Below are 15025 nucleotides of genomic sequence, written 5' to 3' on the forward strand. Positions count from 1 at the left end.
AGCAGTGGCTGACAGCAGCCCGTGCACGACTTCTCTCGGCACAATTCATACCCAGATTCTCACTAGGTGACGCCTCTTAAAGGCACACATCGAACACGCGAATACTACATTATGTATTAATTACACTTTCTAAAACCAGATGTGTTTGTTTTTTTTCTTATATTTCTTTTTCTTATATTTCTTTGTCTGACCGTCCAGTCCATGCAGGTGCGAGGCTCCTTGCTGGGCCCGTTGGAGGAGGGGGGCAGGGCGGCTTGCGGCGGGCCCAGGTGCTGCAGGCCCGAGCGGGAAATGGCTTTCCTGGGGGGCGAAATAAAAATCAGCATTTACAACCTCAATTTGAATGGACAGTCAACTTTACTGCTTTCGATATGTGGATGGTTTTTTTTGACAGGGGGGGGGGGGGGGGGGGGCAATAAAAAAAAAAAAAAAAGCAGTCATCCACACGGTGACTGTCTAACACGTGGAAATCACAGCGAGAACTCCATTGCGGAATTAATTATTCATGGCATGGTCGCACACATTCAGCCGGCTTCCGCTGGAGGAGGAAGGAGCGGGAACAGCTTGCGGCGGCGCCTGCCAGCCCGCCAGCATTTTCAGCTTTTCGGACGTTCTGTCCGCACGATGACTCAGCCATCAGCGGGCCCGCTCCTCTGCTCTTCTTCTCGTGTTCATTTGCGTCGGTCATTTCCAATCCAGGGCTATCGAGGTCTTCAAGGCTACGTTCAAATCTGTTTGAGGAAGAAGCGCAGGAGCAATGTGCAACTTTGAAAACCCCAAAAGCAGAAAGTGGCTCATTATTTAGTTAGCTAAAATATTAGCATGAGCATTTAGCTCAAAATGTCTTTTAGCTTTTTCAATGTGTAACTTTGTGAAAGGACTGAGTTGTATTTGAATTTTTAATTGGTTGTGTTTACATGAGCCAGATGTCGAGTAACAAGTATTAGTTAAGCTACATTAGCTTGTTAGCCGCCGCAATCGGTCAACCGAGACACGCACAGGTTCCACGTGTATCATCGCACAATGGTTGAAAAAAGAATGAGGGGAAAAAAAGTGTTGAAGTGATTTGCGCTTTGTTCCTCTACAGAATGCGTCATTGTTCAAAGATTGGACTCATTTTCTGTACTGATTGTAGCGGCTAACAAGCTAACCAAGCTTTAATAGCAACTTCTGGATCAGGCAAACCTGACCAATCAAATGTTAATAATGAATCCAACCTAAAATTGAATAATGAATTTTTTTCCATGACAGATTAAAAAAAAAAAAAAAAAAAAAAGCAGAAAATAATGATTGACTTTTTCCGCTTTTTTAATGAATGATACAGGGATTTATGCAGTAGAACTTTGAAATCCCCAAAACCAGAAAGGGACTCATTATTTAGTTAGCTAAAATTTTAGCATTAACATTTAGCTCAAATGTCTTTTAGCTTTTTGAAAGAATGATACACGGACTTATGTAGAAAATTGAAATCCCCAAAACCAGAAAGTGACTCATTATTTTGTTAGCTAAAATGTTAGCATTAACATTTAGCTCAAATGTCTTTTAGCTTTTTGAAAGAATGATACACGGACCTATGTCGAAAATTGAAAACCCCAAAACCAGAAAGTGACTCATTAGTTCAGATTATGTCAGATTAAAAAAATACAATAAAAAAAAAAAAAAAGCAAGAAAATAATGATTGAATGACTTTTTCCGCTTTTTGAATGAATGATACAGGGACTTATGTGCCAACCCGCTTAAGTTTCAATGCTCGTCCGAGCCGCCTGTCTCAAACTATCAAGCTGCAGGACAAAGAGGAGTCTGTTTACACACCCTGTAACCCGATGACACGCACACACACACACACACGCACGCACACACACACACGACTCCTGGGATAAAAATAGTATTGCGTGGGTGACAACGGCAGAAATGCGAGGACGTATGCTGACTGGACATAAGGCAAACTGGACAAAGGAACCCCTCCTCACACACACACACACGCCCACACAAACACAAATCCATTCCGACTTCTTATGTGAGGCAAATGACAAGCCGCGTTAACAACGTGACCTATTGGCTCACTCGGTGTTTTCATATCACCTGCTGCTTATGTGAGCGTGGAGCACGAGTGTGTCGACGGCCAACAGCAGAGAGTGAAAGTCGAGTGACCTAGAATTGACGCCGCTTCACCTGCTCGCCACACACACACACACACACACACACACACATGCGCGAACACGCAAAGTGGCAGGGGCAGCATCAAGTCTGAGTGAGTCCTAATCTACTAAAAGCAGACAACGTGCCGGGAATTACGTCTGGCTCCTAAAAATGTACATGTAAAAACAAAAACAAAAAAGTGTGAAGAGTGGCGCTAACACACACATTTTTCATGTGCAGTTCAAGTACAGCGAACCCTTGTTGAAGAAAGACGATTCTTTTATATCCCTCCCACATGCGCGTTTAAACTTCTTTTAAGACGCTCCGCCTATTGTCAAAATATTGCAAAACTGCAAAGAGAATTAAGCATTGTACTTAGCTTAATGCTAACATATAATGTGAAACTCCATAGACCAGCTAACATAAATTAGCAATAAATGTTCTGAGAATTACAAACCTTCACACAACTGCACACACAACTAGAACATATGCTCTGCTATTCACTGAAAAATTCGCCGATTCGCAAAGCAATAAAAGTATTCATTTGGCGCCATCTTGTGGCATCCAGCAACTATGATGGAGTGAATGGAAGAGCTTCATTTAGACAAAAGTAGTGCTTTTTTTAGCCATCCAGTGGAACTTTGATGTCAAAAGGGAGTTGAGGGATTTTATTTAGACATAAGTAGCGCTTTGCCGAAATTAGAAACCTTTTTTATGCGCATTTCTGCAGTATTCGCATTAGTACTCGGTTCCTCTCTCCCTCGAAAATAAGAGCGGTTTACAGTATCTAAAAATACACAATGTTTATCCAGATCCAAAGAACACAAATGATTCTTCCTCCTATGCGCTCTTCCCTCCCCCTCCCTGCAGAGGTGGGCTGTCGGCGTTGCCGTGGCGACGGAGCAGCGGGACGGTCGTCGGCTCATCCGCTAAATACTGCGCGTGCCTTTCAAATATTCAAATGAGCGCTGCAAACGACACGTTGGCTCATATCATGCCGACACTAACCTTCATTCAACATCCTACTAGTGTACTGAATTGTCCAAGTACAAGTATGCACTAGTATAATGACTAGTATTCACTAGTATAATGACTAGGATGCACCAGTAGAACAATTCGGGCGCACTCGTAGACCAACTATACAACTAGAACATACTAGTAGCACAATCGGGACATACTAGTAGAATGAGCAGGGTGCACTAGTAGAACAACTTGTCCACACTGTGACATTTCTGCACACTAGTAGAACGGGTACATGTTACAAGTAAGGCAAAACGGTGTACTAGTTGACAACTGCGTGTTATTAGGACTAATAGGGCTATCTTAGTAGTAGTGCTACTAGTGCTACTAGGACAATTTTCTATTGCATACTAGTAGGACAACGACACATTATTAAAACTGTTCAACTGTATGCTACTAGTACGACTAGTGATTTGGGATGTAACGTTTAATCAAAAGTCTATTTTTTAATCGATTCACCCGACTAATCCATTAATCAATCCGATTAATTGAAAATCGAGTTGATTAAATTGATCTAGAAAACAATGTATTGACTAATCGATTAATCGATTCGATTAATCGAGTTGATTAAATTATGTTTTGAAATGTTTTTTCATTCCAGGTGCAAAGCACATTTTGAACGTGTCGATCAAATGACGCTTTTGCGCCAAACGTCATTGCGTATTGAGTTTTGCTTCACTAGTAGCATGTAAAGCTGTTCTACTGGTGCACACACTTTTAGTGTGTACTAGCACATGGACAATTCAGCGCACTAGGAGGCTGTGCAATAAAAGAACAAACAGCAAAAGTGCTTCACTTGTGTTCAAGTGACTCGCTTGAAAGACAACGCGGCTCTCACTGGCTCCGTTTGAACTTTTTCAGCGCCGCTTTCAACACAGATGACAAAGCAGCCGCAAGTGGGAGGAACCCGACTCAGCATCTTTGGACTTGCCCGGCGCGAGAGGAGGAGGTGGATGAGGAGGAGGAGTGTGGGCTCGGCAGCAGAGCTTATCTCTAAAGCGCGCCCAAATCCATTTTGTCCAGATTTGACCAGGAGTGCCGTCTCCACCGGGCACAGAAAAAAAAAAATGACACCCCTCTAAAAACGTTTATAATCGGCTACATGAATGGTTTCAAGTGTAAACATGCCAGTAACTTCCCGCACAACAGTTGAATGTTATTTCAAATGAATCGCACAACTTTAAAAATAAAAAAAGCACTCTTTGTACTTCCGCTAACAACCCAGGCAAAACTAAAATCGTCCAGGCTGAATCGGAATTTGAGATTGACCAGCGCGTGAAGGTACGACCACTCACGTGCGCCCGAGCAGCCGTCCAAATGCCGACTTGACCTCTCCTGCGACGCGACGAGTTGAGCCGACAGACGCGCGCGTCACTCGGCGACCGCCGGGCGAGCGACACCGGAGAGCCGGCGGACATCCGAGCTGCCGCGTGCGACACCTGAGCTGCGCTGAGACAACGAAGCAAAACTTTCAATGCCACCTGCGGGAATTGGATTCGAATGAATGAAACCGATGCTATAGAAATATTGATTTTACTAATATTATACAACAGCCCATTTTTTAAATGGGATACCTTATGTATAAACTAGTGCCGTCAAACAATCGATTTTTTTAAACTAATTAATTAAAAAATTCCATCATTGATCGCGATTAATCATATTTTTCAACTACAATTCTTTTACGGAGATTGGAACCGATATTTAATTAAAATATTATTTAATGTTTGTAATAAAGAAAAGTAACATTGTTATATAAAAAGTAGTGCTGTCAAGCGATTACATTTTTTAAACTAATTAATCGCAAAATTTTCCATAATTAATCGCATTTTTCAACTACCATTTTTTACAAAGCTTGGAACTGATAATTACTTGAGTAAAATCTTGGAATTAATGTGGTAAAAAAAATAAAAGTATATTTCGATTCAAAGACAGTTCCAATAGTTTTCTTTGATACGTGAATACGATTCTTTTCCTGTAAAATACAACAGTAGAACGATACACCAAAGACGTACATCTAATATGGCATTTGAATTTGAAAAGTAATAAGAAAAGTAAATCTATGTAAAAGTCCGTCTTTGCAACAGAGACTCTCCACTAAGTTTGGCTGCAGAGGTCAGCAGCAACATGAAGTAAATAAAACTGAGTTAACTGAGTTATTTTTTTTTAGTGCGCTATAAAAATGTAAATTCATCTCCATAGTTAATGCTTTGATTTTGACAGCCGTAGTATAAACAAATTTTAATTCACCAAATTCGTGAAAAAATTAATGCCAAAACTATATTTTCATGTGTATATAAAAGACATTATAATCGTAACGAAACAATTCAATGAACCAACTATTTAATTACAATAATGATTAAAAAATAATAAAAAATCAGTACGACATGTGCTTGTGTATTCCCACAAGGAACACATTCTGACCAATCCATACGCAACTTTAAATAATTAAAAGGCTCACTCAATGAGTCTTGTAAAAAAAAAAACAAATAAATAAATAAATATTGAGCTACCCGCCTGAGGATGTATTGTACATTTTATATATTTATATCGTACATACAGCTACATCATTGCTCTAGTTTCGCTCGAGCGGGAATAACACGCATTCAAAAGTAATGGGACACACGAGGCCAGAGACAGGAAACGGCACTGCAATCTTTACGTTTGTTCTGCGTCGCACACACACCGGAACACACAAACCACAATAGCAGGAAGACATTAACGCGCGCGCGCACACACAACAGTGACATTGTGGCGATCAACATTTGGGGGGGGGGGGTTCATGTGACTTTCCTTGCTGTTTGTCTGTCTTCCTCCCTGCTTGTGTGCATTTGCATGTGGCAACCTAAATTGAACTCTGTTGCTAACCAAAACAGCAGCACCGTAAGTAGCCGCTCGACACGGCATTCAAGACGATTTTACGTCACGATTAGCGTTCCAGTGACATGCGCGCCCCCTGTTGGCGCGGCATGCACAGTATTGAACACATTTCAAAGTATTCAAACGTACACAAACCTTACTTAACTTTATTTCTCAGCATCCGAAAAGATGCATAGCGTGCTTGCTTCAGGCTGTTTTTCCCCCCCCCCAAGTTGTGAAGTTGACTAAAACTGACAGATAATGACATAATTACTCGAAAACATGAATCCAAACCACAATCAAAGCTAAACTAGCTTCATGCTAACATAAAATGCAAAATGACATACTCTGCGATTGTTATTTTATTATTATTATTGTTTTGAGGGGCTTCACTGAGACAAAAGCAGTACTGTGCTTTTGTGGAATCTTGGTGTCAGGGAACCATGTTGAAGTGAGTTGAGGTTTATTCCGACAAAGCAAAAGCATGGAATGAAAATCTGCTAGTTTAATGCTAACATATTGTGAAATGCCCTGGCAAACCCAAAAGTGGAAACTTTGACACTTCCGTTTTTTTGCGGCTTGTTGTGCTTTTCTGTGTCACCGCGGCGCATCCCGTCGTCAGGTTGCGTCCAGGAAGTTCCACTCTTTCCTTTCCGACCTTCCTCTCCCTCTATTTATAAGTTCGTCTCTCGCCTTCCCACTCTGGCAATCTGAACTCTCCCGTTGCGGCTGCGTCGACGCAATTTCAGATGTGATCACAACTCCTCAGATCGCAAACAGGCCCCGCCCACCCCCACTGGAAGGCAGAGAATGACGTGTGGACTTAAAACAACCACACAGATTTGCCTATAAATTAATTTAGCTTTACGCTAGCAAACAATGCAAAACGCCATTGAAAGGCTACAACAAGATAGCAGCTACATTATGTAGCACGTGTAGCTTTTTTTTTTTTGTATTACTTTTTCTTGTTACAAAATGTTAAGTGTAGCACATGTGGCTGCTAGATGTGTTTCGAATCACATTTCATTGATATCAAAATGGCGGCTGAAGAATCCCCGTATGCAAATGGCTGTTCGCGCTTGTGTCAGCAGCCAATCAAAGCTGCCGTTTGCCACGCGAAGACGTGACATCAGAAAGCGCGCGCGGAATCACTAACGAGGCCGTCGCGGGCGGGACGACGTTGGCACGCAGAGCACGTCGTGTGCTCACGCCGTGTCCTTTCGCTAGCAAAGATGACGACATAGCAAACGCCGCTCAGTGACGTGATTGTTCGTCGTCGGCGTCGTCTCATTGTCATAGCGCATCTCCTCATGTGCGCACTTTGACGTCTGCTTCGTGTGACGCGATGCATGTCAGTTTTGTTGACCGGGAAGCTCCTCTTCCTTCTTTGGCTTCTCCGCTGGCCTACATTCGTTCTCCTCGGGCAAGGGTGGAGGGGAGCAAGGGAAGGAGGAGATCAAAAGGAAGAGCGTCAAGGAGACATGAGAAGACCTTGACGTCACGACCTCCCTTCCTTTTCTTCCTCCTTCTGCTCCCTAATTGTCTCCTTCCTCCTTTTCATTCGTCCTTTTTCCGCTCCTTTTCCTCCTCCTCGTTTCCTCTGCCATTCCTCATCATCCAAATCTTCCTCCTCCTCTTCCCACTCATCCTCTTCCTCCTCTCCTGCACTCTGGTTTGTCCTTCAACGCTCTCCTCTCATCCCTCCATCCTCCCACTCCATTTTTTTTTCGCTCCTTCTTTTGCACATTGACTCAAGTGAGGGTCAAATTCATATCAGATGATGACGCAAGACCCCTTTTTTTTGGTTGACTTTTTTTTCCTCGATAAAAAAAAAAAAAAACTCCCACTCTCGACGCCGCTGTTAAAGCGCAGGATGCCCAGCAACTTCCCGTTTTTTTTTTTTTTAAAAACAGTTTTGAAAGTCAATGTTCATCACAATAATTATTCTACTCGTAAAAATAAAGTTGCAATGCCTTTGAATTGACATTTGGACACGGAGGAGTTCTAATCCGTGCAAGTCATGAGACGCAGCCAGAAAATTTGTGATAGTCCTTCAGCCTCCCTCTCGAGTGTGCGTGTGTGTGTGTGTGTGTGTGTGTGTTTATCATGAGTGGGAGGCATCGCATTGGCACGCCGCGTGTACATCTCTGACCTCTCCTGCTGAGAATAGACGCAGCGCGCAACAAGAGGCACATGAGAAATCAAGATAAACATGAGTAAAACATAACTTGAGGTGAACGCATCTAAATAATCTTCATCGTCATCATCATCATAAATCGTATCCTATGAGAGCCCGGGGAGGTGTGTTGCCTCTTGAACCTCGAGCCGCAGCTGCCTAATAAAATTCATCATTTGCTGATGACACGCGCACACACGCGCGGCGCAGCGGGATAAAGATGCTGTCTCACTAATTATAGCGTATCTCTGTAGCTGAGGTCTGCCAGGTTGTGTGCGCGCGCGCGTTTGATCCAAAATGAAGCCGGGGGATGAAACGCTGCACTACAAAGACGAACATAATGACAGCAGAACGCCACATTGGATTCTCAACGCGCGCGTGTGTTTTAACGTGTGTGCACGCGATTCATCTGTCTGAGTGCTGCGGGATGATCAGCGCGCCGTAATCCTACCTGCACGGACACATGCACGAGCTGGCGTTTTCCACCTTTGTGGCTGTTGTGAATAATCGTCACGGATTTTTAATTTGACGTTAAAAAGAGTCAATAAATCGCCTGGATTATGAAAGGAGGCTTCAAAAGAGTCAAAAGTCAAGCCGTTGTCTCCGATCTCAAATGTGGCAGAAGCCGTGGTGGGATTTAACGTCTGATCAGCTGTTCAATTAAGCTACAGTAAAGCTAACGAGTCCTTTGCAATTTCAAAGCATGTATTTTATTCTTTTTTTTTTAAATGTGCGAATCGACGTATCGCTAAATCAAAAATGTAATAAAACGGCAAATAGGAAAGTAGTAATTGGTATGTTTATGCGTTACACTCACGCGACAGCGTTCAACGCGCAGGGGGAATACATAAAAGCTCTGGGAAAAGGAGCCCCAGCAGTCAACAATTGTAAAACAAGAAGCATTTTCAACCTTCCTACGTACTTGGCCAAGAAGAATCTACGTGAGTGTGTGTGCGTTCACAAGATCTTCCAGCGAGACCAAGCGAGGGAGACCGGGTGATTGAGTCAGCATCACCTCAGCGGGTTCATTATCGGCGTGGAGCTGACAGATGGGCTTGTTGAGGACACAAGGGAACCAAGGTGAGACGGGGTACCTCAAGGCGCGAGGTTAGACACCCTGCAGTTTCTTGACTGCTACACACAGAAAGGTCACTTGCAGGACTACTTCAAGTGGGTGTGTTTATTTTAATTGTGCAAAGTGAGTTGCGAGGTGTTCAGGGGCTGCTGTAGGCTCTGCGGTGGATGTTACGCAAGATGGAGAAATAATTGACAAATGTTTTCGAGTGACGCCATGGCAGGAACTTCTCCTTTTTGTACTGTCCTCTTTTTTCCTGTTTCTTTTTTTAGCTCCCTATCCAAAGCGGGAAAAGCCTCTTACAGCCAGACAACTAATAAAGAGCGGAACACCCCCCCCCCCCCACCACCACCAAAGTCCCTTAACGCCCGAGCTCAGTGAATTATGGGCAAAATAAGCCACGGCGTGCACGCACTGCCAAACGCTCCCAAAGAAGCGAAGAAAGAGACACGCACAAATCCTGTTACGCTCGTCTTCTCCTGCGCTTCACATGAAACATCACAACACTTTTTTTACTTAAAAACAACAACAACAAAAACACACACCCAAAAAACTGAGTGTGTCCTTGGAGCATTCCGTTGAACTTAAGCGCGAGCCCACGTGCGACAAAAAGGGAGAGTCAATTTCCGAGAGCTCGCTCGTTACTCATCTCATCTGCCAGAACCACTTAAGCTACGAAGGGCCTGCCGCCGCCGCCATCATCCATTTTACGCACTACAGAAATTTATGACACCACGGATAAAGCCGCTTCAAAACGTACAAAAAAAAAGGTGAAATCAGTATAAGAACAGAAAATTAATACAATAACAAAAGCATAAAATTGAATGAAAAATGCTTTGAGAAAAGATCTAAAATAATGAAAATATCATTTTAAAAAGATTAAAAATAAAAAAAACAAAAAATGTAGTATACAAACATGCTAATTTAAAACCTCCTTGATTGAAAAAACAAACTAGCCAATACAAACACTAAAATTGGCTAAAAACAATTGTTGAAAAAAAGAAAGAATAGTTATATTACATAATGAAAAAGAGATAACATTTATTGAAGGTAAAAACTATCTTGCCACTCCCAAAAAAAAACACCTAATAAAAATACATAAAAAATACTTTAAAACTCTTTAAATGAAAAAAAATTATCCCAATTAAACACTTCGTTAAAATTAGCTAAAAACAATTGTTAAAAAGAAGAAAGAATATTTATATTATATAATGAAAAAGAGATAACATTTATTGAAGGTAAAAACTATTTTGCCCCTCCCCCCCAAAAAACGCCTAATATTTTAATGTGTTTTTATTTGGTGTTTCTTGGGCGACAAAACATTAAAAATACTTTAAAACTTTTTCAATGAAAAAAACTAGTCCATACAAAAAATTTGTTAAAATTTGCTAAAAACAATTGTCAAAAAAAAAAAAAAAATTGTATTATATAATGAAAAAGAGATCACATTTATTGAAGGTAAAAACTATTTAGCCCCTGCCCCAAAAAACACCAAATAAAATACATTAAAACATGAACATTAAAAATAGCTTACGTACAAAATAAAACAAAAAATAAACACAATGGAAAAAATAAACAATTTTGACAAAAAATGGCAAGTCAAATGAAAATACATTTAAAAACCTAGAAAACTAATCCAACTCAAAATAAAACGTACAAAAAATACAACAAAAAAGTTTTAAAAAATTGAAACTCAATTATTTTTCCGTTTGAATCATCGTGATTTCAACTGTTACCAAAACGATGGTGATTATCTCTGTTTCTGGAATTCGAAATGAAAAACGACCTGACATCAAGATCCGCTTTCTCTCTTACGACACGTGCAGACTCTCCTCCTGAGGTCAATTACTACGCCGCTGTGCCTTCAACTGCCCCTGACACTGACAGGAAGTGCACTTAGTGACTGAGCAGCTAATTGGAGGAATGTCTTACACACCAACTGCCTTGCTGACTAATTCGCCATCACACACACACACACACACACACATAGAGAAAGAACGAAATCATCTTTCTAGAGGCTGGGGTGGGCTGTCAAGTCTAAGAATAGATGAAAGGAGGGACATTATTCTGGAAGGACACAAACACACACACACGAGCGTGACGAATGTCTGTCAGATATGTAACACGTGGCACCATAAACGCACTTTGGCATAAATAAAAGCCCCTCGTGCATTTGGTGCCGGACGGCATTATTTCTCATCCTTCGCATGTCCACATTTGGTCATCGGCGGGAGCGGGCGGACACTCGGAACGAGAACCTTCTTACGCCCCCGTCGCCGATGACCGGCTAATGCTATTCCCTACGCGTGAGCGCCTCCGAGGAGAGCAAAAAAACAAAACGCTTACCGGGACATCTGCGCGGCCTACGAAGGCCCCGAGTCATGCTTATACTTTTACAATACTTTGGTTCCGTTGCACAAAATTCTAACTTCCTCCATAGCCACTTTGACTGAGCATTATCAAATTTGCCAGACGTGTCCGTCATGAGTAGACCCGCAAAAAAAAAAAAAAAGTCTCCAGAAGCCATGCCTGAAAATAAACAGGAAGTCGGCCATTTTGATTTGAAGAAGCATTTTAAGTGTCATTTCCAAGGGTCATTGCCACCTGGACTTGTATTTGAAAATTCAGCCTTATGATATTTGGTAGACGTGTCTGACACGAGTAGACCCACAAAAAAAATCTCAAGAAGCCTGAAAGTATATAAGACATTTGCCATTTTGCTTAAAAGATGCATTTAATTCATTCACTGTCATTGATGTATTTATTTGTCTTTTCACAGTCAAGCCATTCAATCCCAGGAATTTATTTATATTTTTTTAGGGCTGTCAAAGTTAAAGCATTAATATGGAGATTAATTTACATTTTATAACGCACTAAAAATTAACTCAGTTAACTCAGTTTTATTTACCTCCTGTAGCAGCTGACCTCTGCTCACTTTGCAGCTAAACTTAGAGGAGACTCACAGTCGACTTTTATGTATTTTAACTTTAAAATGTTGCTCGACGGCTCATTGGAGAAATCCAAAATAATTTGCACACTTTGAAAAGCCAAATTCAAATACCATATTAGTTGTCAGCTTTGGTCTATCGTTCACCTGTTGTAGTTTACAGGAGAAGAATCTTATTCAAGGATCAAAGAAAGCTATTAGAACCGTCTTTGAATCAAAATATACTTTTTTTTCCTCGTTAATTTAAGATTTTACTCAAGTAAATATTGGATCCCAGCTTCATAAAAAATCGCGGTTGAAAAATACGATTAATCGCGATCAATTGCAGAAAATTTTTAGATTAATTAGTTCAAAAAATGTAATCGCTGGACAGCACTAATTTTTTTTGAATTTTTTTCAAACGTTAGGGTAAAAGAGGGTCTGAAAATGTCTGGCAGTGAATGAGTTAAGGGTCATTTCCAGGGATCCTTGCCACCTGGACTTGTATTTGAAAATTCAGCTCCTGAAGCCAGTTTCCCTTAGCAACATGAAATTTGGTAGACTTGTCCATCATGAATAAACCCACCAAAAAGTCTCAAGAAGCCATTCCCAAAAACAAACAAAAAGTCAGCCATTCTTGTTTGAAGGTGCAATTTTTGGGGATCCTTGACAACTGTTTTTGAAAATCCAGCCCGGAAGCCTGTTTCCTCAGCAACATGACATTTGGTAGACGCGACCAATGAAAAAGTCTGAAGAAGCCAGAGCCAAAAAGACACAGAAAGTTTGCCATGTTGGTTTGAAGCAGCCATTTAGGCAATTTCCAGTGTATTTTTTTTTTTTTTAATCAAACCTATGAACGACTTTCCCAATAAAAAGAAAATGCTTAAACATGAGACATCATTACACAAAACCAGTTCAATGGACGATGAACGTCTTTGAACGAACCACAACGTCCTTCTCTCATTTATGTCGTCATAGACAAAGTCAAATGGCCAAATAAAGTTAATTCTGCCCCCAAAATGTGACACTTGAGTGCAAAAAAAAATCTGATTGAGACATTCCGCACATTCCTGACAGTAACATCTGACAACATCAAGTGATGTGTGTGTGTGTGTGTGGTTTTCACTATCACCAGCAGCTGCCAGCCGCACCGGGGTGTCAGGCGGCGAATGGCGTTCACACACGCACACGCTAACAATCAATAGTGTGTGTCCCTCCCCCCCCTTCGCATGCTCCCGCACAACGAGGCATCGTCCCCGTCAACGCTTGAAATGCTTCGAGCGTGCTAACCGAGACACGTTTAAGGCTTCCGATGAGGCTAACACACAATGCTATGACATTTAGCGACACAAACGTCGCGGCATATCTTGTTTGTGTGGTGACTCCAAACCAATGGTCGGGATGTGATCCCAATTTCACTACACTAATGTAGTTACTGAAAAATAATTAAGGCTCGATTGTTAAGAACCTCATGGTTCGGTTTGGATTATATGGGATTCAATTTGGTATTGATTTAAATGCTCTGATATCAATTCAGTAAGAAGTAGAAATACGCAAACAACCTGTGGACATTTATTTTATTTTATTTTTTTTTTACGTTGTTGGGCTTTTTACATGGGAATCTAAATTGAGCCCGAACGCTACTGGCCAGGAGGTGAATCGATGCTGCATCGATTAATCGCTACTTTTACCCAAAACTGCAGATAATGTACCATTGTTCTTCTAACCAGTAGCACCACAATATGGATTTTGTTGAGATTTTTACAGTGTGAAATAATGTGCCTTGGCTCAAGATTTCTTGGGAAACGTGAGAGATCATTAAGTCATATCTATGCCAGTGACGTATCGTGACAACCGCAAACATCACACATAGTTCTGCTTGTGCACGTTTGTGAGTTTTTTTTCTACAGCCACGTAAAAATACATGCACGGGCTCAATAAAAACTGAGAAGCACTGCTGTAATTCCTTTCACAAATCAATACATCAATCTATTCCCGCATCACGTCAATTTACCGATACGACGTCTGTTTCCGGAACGCCAGCCCCCTCAGCTTGTCCTCCAGGCTCTCCTGCTCGATGTCGGGCAGGCTGCTGAACGTGTCGCTGCAGCATCCCGCGGAGGTGTCCTCTGAGCCGGCGCCGGACTCCGACTCGCCGCCGTCGGCTCCGAGCGACGCGAGCCGCCCGCCCAGGCCGACCGCCGGAGCTGCCGCCGCCGCCGCAGCCTCCTTCGCCGCTTGGGGGTCCATGGCGGTCGGTCCTCGCGCTGGACCCCCCGCCGCCACCGCCGCCGCCAGGGCTGGCTCACCCGGCGACGACGACGGGCAGACGCTGGAGGAGGCTTCCGGGACGAAAAGGTGGAGGCTCCGCGCGGAGGTTGTCCAGCGTGTGGCCGCGAAGCGACGCTCCTCTCCCCGAGCCCGAGGAGAGCTGGCTGGCGAGCTGCACTCTGGTGCTGCTCAGACCAGAACGGCTGCTGTCACGTGACGTCACTCTACCGGAAACATAGTGCCTGACTCTCCTTCAAAATAAGATGACGTACTCGCTGCGAACGCTTTACGGCCTCATAAAGAAAAAGCAAAGGATGCAACGGCCACTTTGCATTCTTTAGCTTTTAAACACAGCGTTAATCAATTAATTCTTGTCACTTATATCATACCAGATAATGGCAAAGTGCTTCTTGGCACTCAGATCCTACCAGATAATAGCAAAGTGCTACTTTTGTCGAAATGAAACCTCCAAACTCACTTCAGCATAGCCACCAAGATCCCAAAATATGGTGGAAAAGCACTACTTTTGTCTTAATGAAATTCCTGAACTCATTCTATCCCA

The 15025-nt window shown here is 42.3% G+C and overlaps 1 protein-coding gene across 6 annotated transcripts in view; it reads right to left on the reverse strand.

Annotated features, from left to right (window-relative positions):
- The window catches only part of dgki (diacylglycerol kinase, iota), a 31806-nt gene extending 17115 nt beyond the window's left edge, over positions 1-14691 (reverse strand). For 4 of the 6 annotated variants that reach the window (XM_086021983.1, XM_086021984.1, XM_086021982.1 and 1 more), the window contains exons 1-2: positions 14207-14691; positions 192-300 (exon numbers count right to left, since the gene is read on the reverse strand). In XM_086021983.1, coding sequence (XP_085878109.1) covers positions 192-300; positions 14207-14442 — 345 coding nt within the window. In that variant the 5' untranslated portion in view covers positions 14443-14691. The remainder of the gene's footprint in view (positions 1-191; positions 301-14206) is intronic. The other 2 variants (XM_086021987.1, XM_086021986.1) reach the window with 1 other exon arrangement.
- Between the last annotated feature and the right edge of the window lie 334 nt (positions 14692-15025).

The sequence above is a fragment of the Filicampus tigris genome, chromosome 22, assembly GCF_054856515.1.
Source record: "Filicampus tigris isolate MCC_2025a chromosome 22, RoL_Ftig_1.0, whole genome shotgun sequence".
In the NCBI taxonomy this organism is placed as follows: domain Eukaryota; kingdom Metazoa; phylum Chordata; class Actinopteri; order Syngnathiformes; family Syngnathidae; genus Filicampus; species Filicampus tigris.